Source organism: Mastacembelus armatus, chromosome 8 (assembly GCF_900324485.2).
Source record: "Mastacembelus armatus chromosome 8, fMasArm1.2, whole genome shotgun sequence".
Taxonomy (NCBI): Eukaryota; Metazoa; Chordata; class Actinopteri; order Synbranchiformes; family Mastacembelidae; genus Mastacembelus; species Mastacembelus armatus.
In genome coordinates, this window is record NC_046640.1 from 3,783,205 (window position 1) to 3,796,479 (window position 13,275).

The 13,275-nt window shown below is 39.5% G+C and overlaps 2 protein-coding genes across 2 annotated transcripts in view; both read left to right on the plus strand.

The window, feature by feature from the left end:
* Positions 1–459: 459 nt before the first annotated feature.
* Positions 460–5,527, plus strand: pyya (peptide YYa). The gene is made up of 4 exons (XM_026325018.2): positions 460–561; positions 2,303–2,490; positions 4,913–4,993; positions 5,163–5,527. Exons 2-4 carry the CDS (start codon positions 2,303–2,305, stop codon positions 5,185–5,187), a joined length of 294 nt encoding a protein of 97 aa, XP_026180803.1. The 5' UTR covers positions 460–561; the 3' UTR covers positions 5,188–5,527.
* Positions 5,528–7,442: 1,915 nt separating this feature from the next.
* Positions 7,443–13,275, plus strand: part of mpp2a (MAGUK p55 scaffold protein 2a) — a 29,628-nt gene continuing 23,795 nt past the window's right edge. Inside the window, exon 1 of the mRNA XM_026324989.1 lies at positions 7,443–7,517. The gene's annotated coding sequence lies outside the window, so the exon portion shown is untranslated. The remainder of the gene's footprint in view (positions 7,518–13,275) is intronic.

Sequence of the window (13,275 nt, forward strand, 5' to 3'; positions counted from 1 at the left end):
TGCTTGGCATGTGTGTAGGTTTTCTGGAAGAATCTAGAGGTTGAGTCATGGCAACTGACTGATTTAGGTTTCAACTGATCTAGGACTCAACCTCTAGATAACTTACACCTGGACGACTGAGAATCTGCACAGACATTCTTCTGGAAGAAACAGATAGGAAACCAAAGCAAACATCCTTGTTTTCTCCACTGATGCAGCTTTCGAGTGTCATGGCCGAGAATGTAATTTGTTCAAAATGTCATCAAAACACAGGACTTACTTCGTGACCGACGCGTTAGTAATGTCTCCATCATCACCACCATATGACGCACTTGGTCTTTTCACCCACCCTCTTCATTCGCACGCGCGCGTGCACACACGCATACACACGCATTCCCTCCTATCGTGTAACCCCCTCCCTTTTCCGGTGCTGTTAAACTATATAAACACCTCTGCCGAAGTTTGGAAACTGACTGAAGAGGAGAGAAGAGGAAGATCCTTGCCGGCACAAACACACCTCTGCTGCCCTAAAAATCATTTTCTGGAGAAAACATCTTTCTAGAGCCTCCGAAGTCTTCTAAAGTAAGTCTTTACACTACATTTCACTGTCATTTACATTTTACCGAACTGTTTTAATATTATTTGTTTATAATATGAATGAGAATGATTTAACTGTCTCATGCAGATACTAGACCAACCGTTTACACTTTTTTGTAAAGAGATTCATGCAGAAAAAAATCTTCACAGAATAACTTCTGCGTGCAAAACTTGATCCAAATAAAAGCCTCTAATTACTCTTCATTAGCCTATTACATTTCTAAGGTTTAGCGTTTTTTCTTTTTCTTTTGCACAAATGTTCTTCTTTTTAGTAATTCCAGGCTAAAATGCTCACATTTGCAGTCAGATTAATGGTCTGCAGAAGCATAACACAAGGGCGCACTCCAGTGCCCCACAAAAACTACAGGGGACTAAATGAATCGACAGATGCCACAACTCTTTAACACGACAGCTGGATTAATTCGTGAGGTGATGCGCCGAGGACCGTAGGAATTCTAACCACATGGATGGCAAAGCACATCTGCAAACACCACAAGTATCTGGATAGTTGTTTCTTTTTGTTTAATGATATATTCCGTTACATTACTGCAGCCACAAAGCCAATTTGTAGAGTCTCAGACAAGAAATGCATTAGTGGAGAGCAACACAAAGCTCACTGATTGTGTGAATCTGGTATGGCTCTTTAATACAATAATATTAGAATATTATTGTAAAAGTGTATGAAAGTGTATTAGAGCAGAAAGGAGGGCTCTGACCTTGCAACAAAGTGAAGTCAAACTGTGGACTTATCGATTAAGTCGATCATTATAACTCGACTTAATTTTTTAAGGAACAGATAGAAGGACAAAATTTATCAATATAAATGTCTTATCTTATTCCCAGGTATCTAACTAAAGTTACAACATACACATATAAAATAAGCATTATATTGTATCTGCCCATGTAGAATCAAAAACCATTGACATTATTTTAGTCTTTTAAACTTTTGGTTTTACTTGTGAACATCTACTGTTTTGGGGCCGATAGTATTAACGTGTTATATTAACGTTAACGTGCCTGTTAATATGAGTTATAGTAATCATAATAATCATAGTTTTAAAGATAAAAAATATAGGAAAATATTAATAAAAATGATGAACACATTTTAATTGTGCAGCATACTAGACCTATTAAAAGTGCTGGTGTGTCTTGAATATCATGATTTCATAACAAGCATCAAACCTGTAGCGTTAGTCCATCAATTTCCTTCATCTTCCCCAGAAACTAAGCGACACTCAGTCAGACGAGCATGACTGTAAGTCTACAGTCTACAGTCAGAAAGGGGTTTTTGCTGTACATGATGACTATTGACTATGGTTGTTTCACCCATTTATATTTATTCATCTGCCACCATAGCATAAGCAGACATTTCACAGGAAAACAAGTCACAGATTTTTGCATTGCAGCCATCAGGAAGGGTTTGACATGTATTTTGTCACATAGAGAGAGATAGAGAAAATGTCTTGAATGTTTTTGGTAGCCCTCTCTGCCTCCATCATTCTCAGTTTCATCTAGAGTTTTCAGATGTGTCATGGATTTTTAATCAAATATCTGTGGAAGGATGATCATTTATGTATTGTAAACAAAATATCTTTGTGATTTCCAATGTATTAGTGTAAGAAACTCAGTCATCTAAAATGTTCATCCTGATTTTTGAATGTGAATTTATTAAAAATTTTGGACCTTTAAGATCCATAACTTCCCATATCTTATTGCCCCATCACAGATGACCATGATGCTGAAACCATGGACAGTGCTTGTGGCTGTACTGCTGTGTGTGCTGGTGTGTCTGGGCACACTGGCTGATGCCTACCCCCCTAAGCCTGAGAACCCCGGTGAGGATGCCCCCCCCGAAGAGCTGGCCAAGTACTACACTGCCCTGAGACACTATATCAATCTGATCACCAGGCAGAGGTATGTACACACCTGCAGCACACACAGGGGCACAAGGCACATGTGTTTATGCTGTTTTTGTTCAATCACGTATTTCTGAATTTTTGATATAAATTTATGACAAATATAACAAGATGGTGGATATTCCAGCCACTTCAAATAAATATGAATAAGTAAATTGGACAGTTCAATACCTAATGGTGGTGATTTTTCTCAACAAAGAGAGGAGACAATGGGGGTAAATAAAATAAAAATTTAAAAAGTAAAAATCTCTTACCTTCTCTTTCTAAAACCTCAGTCTACATTCCATATTTAGCCATAAGGGAAATTAAAGTTTCTTCTTCTTTTCTGAAGCGACACTCTGCCTAATGATTTTGATATAGTCCCTAAGGATAAGTTATGTAGAGTTCTTGTGAACATCCTTCTGTGTGATGCATTTTATGTGGATCCTCCAAAAATGAAAAGAACCTTTCCCCAAACTGATTTTCAGGTGTTAAGATAATAATATGTGTAACAGCAGCTGAACTGGATTGTTAGTAATGAGTCATTATAGTGAAGGTGTTCTATGAGCATCCTACTCATAATTATGCTTGATGCTCTGTCAGTGTCATGCACTCCCTTCTTACACCACCCCAGCCCTTCAGCAGCACACAACAGCGGCGCTGCAGATTAGATTACAAGCCACTCTCCAAAACCTCCAGGCCTCCATATAAATGGCACCAGAGCAATAAAATCCATATAGATGGACCCAAGGAAGAATCCCAAATCAATTTAGCTAGGCCTGCTGGGGTAAGGTATAAAAGTTGGTATGGAATTGTCAGATGTCATATTTTTTTATTTTGATCAGTCTGGCTCATGGGCTGTCTGTTCTTATTCATGAAAGTCAAATAGGTCATTGATATTTAAATATTTGGTTTAAAGAAGACTCCAATTGACATAGAAAGTCAATTTGTTTCAAATAGTTTTTTTTCTGGAGGTCTGCAGAGCAAGACATATGTGATAAAGAGAACTAATGATTATATTAAAAATATGATTTTCTTAAATGAACTGTGATGGTTGTCATATTTAGGCAGTCCTGATACAGGTGAGGGCATTGGTATTTCAAAGCCTTTGATTTCTTACTGTATGTTGGAGTTTTTACTGTAGGATTGTGATAATCGACAAATATACTGGCATTCTGAATAAAAACATGAAAATTATAGATGTAGCTTCCACGGAGGTCATGTCTTCTGTATTGTACAGAAATATGGGCAATATAGTACCCTGAGAAGTTTACTTTCTACAACTAAATATTCTATTTTCTTTTTTTAGTCCATGTTTAGTAATTGTTAGACCCAGTAGCTTTTCACCAAGTGCTCCTGCTTCAATGGACTGATATTTTGTTTCAATCTAAGTTGTAGCTCTCATTCAATATCTCACTTCCAAACAGTTGCAAGTCTTAAGAACATGCAACCTGTCGATCAGGCAGGAAAAGGCATAGACAAAGCTTATATACAGAAAGATAAGAAGAGGGTCAAAAGGAAAGAAAACAATCAGACAGAAATAAGAGAAGGGCCGACTCAAGAGACTTAGGCAGATATATGAGTGCAGACGGGCCATTATCAGAGTGGAAAACATTTTACCAATTTTATTGTACCACTGATGTGCTACACAGTCTAACAGCTGCAGGAGACAGAGCATGTGAGCTAAACTTAATTGCTTTCATACAGGGCAAGATACCCACACGCCTGCCTGTGGGAGTAACGAAGCATCAGATTGGGTGATGGAGTCATATGGGGATGTGGAACAGGTGGTTGATGGGAAAACAGAGGAACTGCTAGTCACGCTGCAGGGGTTGTGTTGAATAGTACCATTCTGTGCACATGCACACACCAACACAAAAACACTGCTGAGTAAACTTCTGACAAATTCCTCTGATTTTACATTTACACCTCTCTTGGACCCTGGTCACCTTATTAAGAGAATAAGACTAAGCCAAATTTGAAAATGACACATGTACAGAAACCAGCATCAAAGTACACACTCTCTTGCATGCACATTTTGAATCTGACTGAAATTAAAGCAGGTGAAGCAGTATATTAGGTATAAGGCAGGGGTAAGAAGAGAACGACAATGGACAGAAAGAGACAAGATGGCAAAAAGACACTTTCATCTTGTCTATGTACTCATATTTCACACCATGAGACAAATAACGCTGTCATCCATCTCAACTATCATTTGTTGAAAATGGAATTCAGCTTTCTTCACACATAAAGGTCATTTTTTAGTCAGCAGCAGTACCACTCAGCCTGTGAAAACAGTTGTATATTGTGGGAATGATGGACTCTAACAGTGAACAACAGTGAAAATTACTTCATCATCATTTCATCAAAATCATACCGGTTATAATGTCGAAACATTTGAGGTAAGACATATTTTAAAAATCTCTTCACTTGTGTTCTAGATATGGGAAACGTTCCGCTCAGGAGGATGTGGTTGCAGACCTGCTATTGGGTAGTGACAGTAACAGAGACCAGAGATCAAGGTAAGACCCTTTTACAAACTATATAAGCTGAATGAGTCATGTGAGCTAAGGTATGCATATTAGAATACAGCAGAGAGGAAGAGACCAGACATAATCAAAGCACATCCAGCAACAGATATACTGGATATATGAATATGAATTTGTTTTTCTTTTTGTGCTATTTCCACAGATATGACAACTCCTACATGTGGTGACTCCTCACTCCCTCCTTCCCAGCATTCCCTCTCACCTTTGACCTCTGAACCCAACCAGTAACCATCAATGACCAGAATACAAGCCCTCTCTGTCTCTCTGGTCACTGTCTGACATCTCTCTTATAAAATACAGTTGTTGTACATAATTTATTATTGAAATAAAATATATGTGTAAGAGCAAAGTAACTAATCAAAAGGTGAAAATGGGTCTGTGTGGGTGTGAGCATTAATGTCTTTCTACTGTCCAACACTGTTCAAATGTGGAGATTGTCTTGTTGTTGTCTCTTTTGTTTAGTGTGAAAAGTAACATCAGAATAAGTGAATTAAAATGTTTATGTGATTATTTTTTTTCTTTTTGTGCAATATGATGTCTAAATGTGTAGAGCTTTCACAACTTCACAACAAAATCTTCACATTATTGAAGTTCTAACTCCATTTGATAATGAATGATGCAATTATCTCTTTGGGTGAAAGCCAGTGGTATTATTGAAAATATAACTTGACAATGGCAAGATTTTATTACCAAGATATTACCTGGTTATCTTTGCTGTAATTATCCTACAAGTGTTTGGTATTAGAAAGTATCTCCAGGTACCCTGGTTATCTTCCACAGTCCAAAAACATGTAAGTCAGGTTGATTGGTGATTCCAGGGTGTAGGATAATTACAGCCAGGTAATATCTTGATAATAAAATCTTCCTATTGTCAAGTTTTATTCTTTATAGTGGGGAAATACCAGTAAAGTAATGTCATGATGTGCGGGCGGTGATGAACTGGGTAGGACCCAAGTGCAGGACAAACAAGATTTATTATGACTGGCTCGACAAGGCTCAGGCACAAAACAACAACCTCTGTCCTGGAGCTAACACCACTTTGACAGGGACAGGCAGGAAAAACACAAAACAGCATCCACATAAATCAGGTAACATCAGGTAACCAGAGTTAATACACCAACGAAGAACAAAGAAACACAGGGGGTATAAATACATTCAGAAACAGAGACTAATAACAAACAGGTGAAACTAATGAACTAACGAGACACAAAGCGACCTATAACTAACCTAAGGAACACAGGAAACCAGAACACCAAAATAAGAGACCAACAGGAAACAGAAATCTCATACCATAAGAAGTAAGCTCAATAACTGAAAAGGAAATATCATATTGTCATATTACCATAATATTACTCACATCCCCCCATCATTACCCTGTAAAAAGATAAATAGATCAAATTACACACAACACACAATTTGACTAATTTGAGATGTAATGCTAAACTCTCTCCACTGCATGCTGCTGTTGCACTGTTTTCAAATATGTAGGCTGTAGTAGCATTTCAACTGGGCAGCTACATGGGGACTTTCCCATCTGTAATTCTATAAATGAAAATATTTGAATTAAGGTGAAGAATCTTTTAATTTAAGGAAATCTGTGATTCTGACATGTGTTGTCTTATAGGCTAAGCTCTGGTCACGTTACAGTGCTCATTTAAAAGGTTGATATAATATTGTATTTCCAAAGGTTGAGCACTTGTGAAAGATTGACAAAAATGGTTAAAACCAAAACTCTACAGAGGCGCAGATCCTGGCTTATGGGCCAAGATCCAAAAATATTAGATCTTACATTTCCCCAATCCCACCATCTTATTTTTGTTTTTCAATTCACCCCCCCTTACTAGGTTAATGCACACCTCTTTCAAATGAACCATGCCCAGTTTTACATTCCCTTTAAAGAATACAATTCTCAAACCCAAACCTAGATATCCCTAGTGTGTCTGGCAATATAGCATATTCTGTGTTATTTTGTCACGCTTGACAAAACTCCAGCCCAGAGCCACAGAAGAATGTTATATATAATAAATGTTTGGCACTCCTGTAGTGATGAGTTCACGTGTAAACTCCACTGAACATCTTTAAGCAGTAGAACAAATAATAATCACAAAAACAACACACTGGCGCTTTAGTATTTCCACTATGGTACCGCATTGGTGGTGGATGTAGGTACATTAACCGGAAACGCGTCAAAATTGGCCTTCAAAATGAAAATGGTCTTTAAAAAAATTAGTGAAAACTGCCACTTATTTTACACAGTACAAAATATAGTTACTGTTTAGAGGGTTACCTCTACGTATTTTATATTAATACAACAATAATAATTTGCATGCGAAATCATGCAGTTGCAAGACGGATTTTATTCTTAAATATTGTCGGAAGTCAAGTACATGTGTCTGTTTCAATAGACAGAGTTGTTGTGGCGGCTACAAGGAGGCAGGAGACAAGAAGCGCACAGCCCATCGCAGACAGCGGGAAGCTTATTTCATCGCGTTGGAAGGTATGAGAAAGGCTTTTTATTCAGCCAGAACATGCCGGCTTTAAAAACAGACGACCCACATTACAGTCACTGTTGAGCACCTTATTCTTTCTCTCCTACCACTGTGACTCATTTATTGAAGGGAGCAGCTACATTAACCGTGAATGATTTAAAAAGACTGTATGCTAATGTTACAGTATTGAATCTAAGGTTAGCCAAATCCTGTTCAGGTACCATTTTAGTTTAGTTAGCTGCGTCCGTGCGTCCGTGTGTGCGTCCGTGTGTGTGTGTGTGTGTGTGTGTGTGTGTGTGTGTGTGCGCGAGCGCGCGCGTCATCGTGCTTTGTTATATATGAGCCCTGAGACTAATTAAGACCCGTGTGTACGTGCCTGTGCCTGCCTGTGTGTTATTATAGTTATGAAACATGTCATAGGTTATAGTGACGATACTACGATACTAAAAATCAAAAACACTGAACACTCACATGTACTGCTGTAGCGAGGGCTCAGGTGCCCTAAAATAAAGAAATAAATAAACTAAAATGACCACGCAGTTGACGCCCCCACCTCTACACACGCAATTACACCCCAAACCATTACACTAATAAAAGAGATGATTAACTCCAGCGTAAGGCGAATTATTATTATTGTTATTATTATTATTATTATTATTAGTAGTAGTAGTATTAACGTTCCTTTTCAAGTTGTGCTAAAAGGGTAGAAAAAATGGAAAGCACTGTATCTTCAAACTAGGCAATTTAATTCATACTTCATGTACCTAAAACAAGTTCACACAATAAAGCACAGTTACAACCAAATTGTTATACTGCGTGAATACTTTTTGAATATATTTATGTGTGTGCGTGTGTGCGCACACACATTTCTTTCTTTATATATTGAGGCAGTGAGTGGAGCAGATGGTGGGAGATGCTGGGAGAAGAGGCATTGATGGGGGATGGGGCAATGATACCAGGGATACATTCAGTCATTATGGAGGGGACAATGTCAGGGGAAGGAAGAGGGTAAGGAGGGTGCATAGGTGGGGCTGTGGGGCTCTGGGGGTCTTCAAACAAGGAAAAACTATAAAGAGAGATGGTAGAAGGAGTGTAAGCAAGCATAGAATAAACAAGAAAAGATGTAAAATCAGCAGAGATGAGGAGGAGGTGAAGAGGATTGAGGGAGCAGGGTATGAAAGGAGGAGAAACAAGGTGCGGAGGATGAGGGTAGCAGATGGTAACAGTGAGAGCTCAGTAATTAGTGTGTGCACGTTTAGCTCTGTTTTTTGTTAAGGTACAGCTGAGCAAGCTTTTTTCTTTTAACTATAGGATTGTACTTGTACTGTACTGTAGGATTCAATTCACCAATAGCAAACACTTTATTTATGTGGGCCTAATTACCCACTGCAACATCTACTTGTGGGATGCACAGGAAGAAATTATTATTACATAAATCCAACTTTTTGTTTTTTCTTTCTTTAAGTAGGTCTTCCTGTGAATATGTACTGAACCTACTTTTACTTAAATAGAGTTTTGACACCGGATTTAAATATATTGGAAGTGTTTAATGTAAGCAGTGCTGCAGCATACAGTAGATATTGCAATCAAATACCTGTAACTACAACTTAAAGAACACTAGACTTTTCTGTTATATTTTTGCCATATATAAATTACATTAGTTTGAATAGAACTACAACTCCCCTTCTGACATGTTTTAGGACACATAAAATACTCTGCATGGTATAATTTGTTTTCTTCAAATTACATCCAATTGTAGAAATTGATGTTGCAATTCAATTCAGTTCTTCACTTAAAGTTCTTGATTGAATTAATAGAAAACTAAACCTCATTCTGGCTTTTACTCCAGTGTGCTGAGTGACAAAGCACTGACTTCTGTCCCTGGTCCACTGAGCTAAATGACACACAAGTGATGGTTAAAAAGGCAGAGAAAGGTGAATTAGAATATGCAGCTGTTTTAGTGTAGTCAATTGGACTGTAAGAAAAATAATGGAATAAAGGTGTCATTTGCTGATAAAGCATCCATCCATCCATCATCTGTACCCGCTTATTCCTATTTAGAGTCACATGAAACTATTGTACTCTATCCCAGCTCTCTTTGGGTGAAAGGCAGGGGTCCACCCTGGACAGGTCACCAGTCCATCACAGGGTCACATAGAGACAACCAACCTCACACACTCACACTCACTCCTCTGGGCAATTTACCAGACATACATGTTTTATTTTTTTCTTTTGGACTGTGGGAGGAAACCAGAGTACCCAGAGAAAACCCACAAAAGCACGGGGAGAACATGCAAACTCCACACAGAAAAATCAATCAAGAACCTTCTTGCTGTGAGGCAGCATTGCTAACCGTACTGCCCTTTGGTGATAAACCACAAAAAAGTAATTGGAAGTTTGTGTCTTCTGGAGTAAAATGTTGTATGTGCACAGATGCATGCTGTGATGCACTTAAATTTGTGAAGTGCTGCAGTGTGTCAGCTGCTCTCATCTGTTAGGGGCTGGACAGTACTCTGCTCCTCTGATGTCAGTGTACAGCTGATGGAATCCAAAGTATTCAAAGTTTTGAACTAGTGATAGTGTATTTCCTGAATTTAATCCTATTTTCTTATACATAAAATTTAGAAAAATAGTTATATAAAGTTTATTTGCATTTACAAATAAGTGCAAATTTATTAAGTGTTTGTTATGACCCTAGGGGTCATTGTGTGTGTGGTTGTGTGTTGTTGGCTCTCCCCTCCCCATTTCGAGTGTGTGTGTGTGTGTGACGGATGCTGGAGTGGGCGTGGACTCGAGGACGTGGATTGGACTTCCGGGATTGGTCCAACACTTCCGGAAGGACTATAAGAAGCCCACGGTCTGCTGCTCAGGAGAGCTATTCTCCCACCTTTGCCATTCCCAGCTATTTTGATAGAGATTTCGACTTCGAGTTAGTTAGTTAGTTAGAGATTAGGTTTTTGTTTCGATTAAAGGATTTAGTATTGCTAGGATTTTCGTTATTTAGTTTAGAAATACGTAGAGATTTAGGCTACGTTTGTGTTTTGTTTTCTCCTGTTTGTTTTAGGAGTTTCCAGGCTAGTGACCTGTGATTTTGTGTTATTTCTTTTGATTAGCTATTATAGGGCTGTTTAGCGTTTTTGTTATTTGATCTTTTGTTTGTTTGAGATCGTAGGGCTATTGTAGCGTTTCTGTTATTGATTTTTGTTTGTTTGATATCGTAGGGCTCAAGGAGCGTTTTGTTTTGAGTAGGGCTAAATTAGCGTTTTGTTTGTGTTGTACATTCTGTATTGTATTCTGTGTTTAAACAGAATAAATATTCGTGTTAATTGTAATTCGATTATTCGTTTGTGTTTGTTGAGAGTGGAAGAGGTTTGGAGGAAAACTCCACAACCGTGTTACGCTCCGGCAACCCCTAGGCTGGGGCGTAACATAGATTTGGGGGCTCATCCGTCGCGTTTTGCGTGCCGTTCCCATATCGTAGATTTGGGGGCTCGTCCGGGATCTTTTGCGTACCGTCGTCTTTTTTTTGGTCGTGCTTTTCCTAGCGTGTTCGGTAAGTGTAAACTCTTGTCTGTTTCGCAGTTTTTTCTTTTTGTGGTGGTGGCAGCATGAGTAAGGAGTTTAAATTGGAGGATTTCACTTTGAGTCCAACTGTAGATAAGTTGGATAGGTGCCGCAAGGCTGATTTGGTGTTAATCGCCAATTTTTTTGACGTGCATGTGCCGACAAATGCAAAGAAGGAGGAGATTAAACAACTCCTCATAGCAAAGCTGACGGAAAGAGGGTTAGTTGGTGGGCCAACTCCTACAAATGGAGTCGGGCCGGGTGATCTGGCTGGTATTCCTACCCCACCTAAAGACCTCCCAGTCCAAGCTGGACGTACAACAGAGGAGCTAGAACTCACTCTGAGGATTCGGGAGGTCGAACTGCAGAACAAAAGGTTGGAGGTGGAAGCCATGCACCTTAAGGTAAGGGTTCTGGAGTTGGAGCAGGGAGCTGCTTTAGCTGCCAGTCCCTCCTTTCAGTCACCTATTTCCAGACCCCACGAAGGCTTTGATGTTAGTAGGCACATTGCATTAGTACCACCTTTTAGAGAGTCTGAAGTAGACTCGTATTTCAGTGCATTCGAACGTATAGCTGCCACCTTAAATTGGCCACGGAATGTGTGGTCTCTATTGCTTCAGTGCAAATTTGTTGGGAAAGCCCAAGAAGTGTGTGCGTCACTGTCTATTGAAGACAGTTTAGATTATGATACAGTTAAAACCACAGTCCTCCGTGCTTATGAACTAGTGCCAGAGACTTATAGACAAAAATTTAGAAACTGTGAAAAAACTGCTACACAGACATATGTAGAGTTTGCACGAGAGAAGGGCGTTCTCTTTGATAAGTGGTGTCAGGCTAGCAAAGTTAAAACATTAGACAATCTACGTGAGCTAATTCTAATGGAAGAATTCAAAAATCGGTTGCCAGAGAAAATAGTACTTTATTTGAACGAACAGAAAGTTACATCTCTGGACAATGCTGCTGTTATGGCTGACGAGTTTGCGCTAACGCATAAAACCGTCTTCGTTCCACCCGTCAGGCATGACTTGAGTTTCGTTGAGAGGAAAAATCCCTCTCCAAAAAGCTTCCGACGTACAATCCCAGTCACCGCTGAAAAACGCGAGTGCTTCTACTGCCATGAGCAGGGTCACCTCATTGCTGTGTGTCCCATTCTGAAGAAAAAAGAGCAGAACAGAAATGTTAAATCTGCTAAGTCATCATCTCCAGTGGCTCTTATACAAACCCCGCCACCTACCCTGCCACCTGTGGGCATGGTTGGAAATAACAAAGTGGACAAGGCATTTAAGCCATTTGTTACAAAAGGGTTTGTTTCCTTAGAAAATGAGCCAATCCAAATTCCAATTACGATCCTGAGAGATACTGGTGCAAAGCAGTCTGTGTTACGTAAAGACGTACTACCTCTCTCGGCCCAGTCTTACTGCAGGTCCGACATTTTGATGTGGGGAGTTGAAATGAATGTTGTACGTGCCCCATTACACTTTGTGCAACTATCATCCCAATTTCTGTCAGGCAAATGTAAAGTTGCCATTCGAGAAAAACTGCCAATAGAAGGGATAGATCTTATTCTTGGGAATGAGTTAGCTGGCGGACAAGTGTTCCCGTCACCGGAAGTGATCGAATGTTACTTCTTCTGGCCAGGACTCAAGTCCGATGTGGTAAAATTCTGTCGTTCCTGTCATACGTGTCAAGTCTCCGGTAAGCCCAACCAGGTAATTCCTGTTGCCCCATTGAAACCAATTCCTGTAACTGGGGAACCGTTTGAGCACGTCATTATTGACTGTGTTGGTCCGTTGCCAAAAACTAAATCCGGAAATCAATACATCCTCACGATAATGTGTGCTGCCACTCGTTACCCCGAGGCAGTGCCACTTCGATCCTTAAAAGCTCGTGCCATAGTCAAGGCACTTGTGAAATTTTTTTCCACATTTGGCTTGCCCAAGAATATTCAGAGTGATCAAGGATCAAATTTCATGTCGAAAGTTTTCGCTCAGGTCATGGCGGAGCTCAAAGTCACACACCGGACGTCTAGCGCATATCACCCTGAAAGTCAGGGTGTCGGTGTCACACCCCTAGTGTAATATGCAGATGCTCTGTCAAGATGTTGAAAAAAAAAAAAAAAAGACAAACATTTTCTTGTGAAAATGTTTGACTTTAGGGGGGGAGGTGTTATGACCCTAGGGGTCATTGTGTGTGTGGTTGTGT

Excerpts from the sequence above, each read along its gene's own strand:
- pyya (XM_026325018.2), top strand. The coding sequence starts at position 2,303 with ATGACCATGATGCTGAAACCATGGACAGTGCTTGTGGCTGTACTGCTG. Across the intron at positions 2,491-4,912 it reads AATCTGATCACCAGGCAGAG|ATATGGGAAACGTTCCGCTC; the intron begins GTATGTACACAC and ends CTTGTGTTCTAG. Across the intron at positions 4,994-5,162 it reads AACAGAGACCAGAGATCAAG|ATATGACAACTCCTACATGT; the intron begins GTAAGACCCTTT and ends CTATTTCCACAG.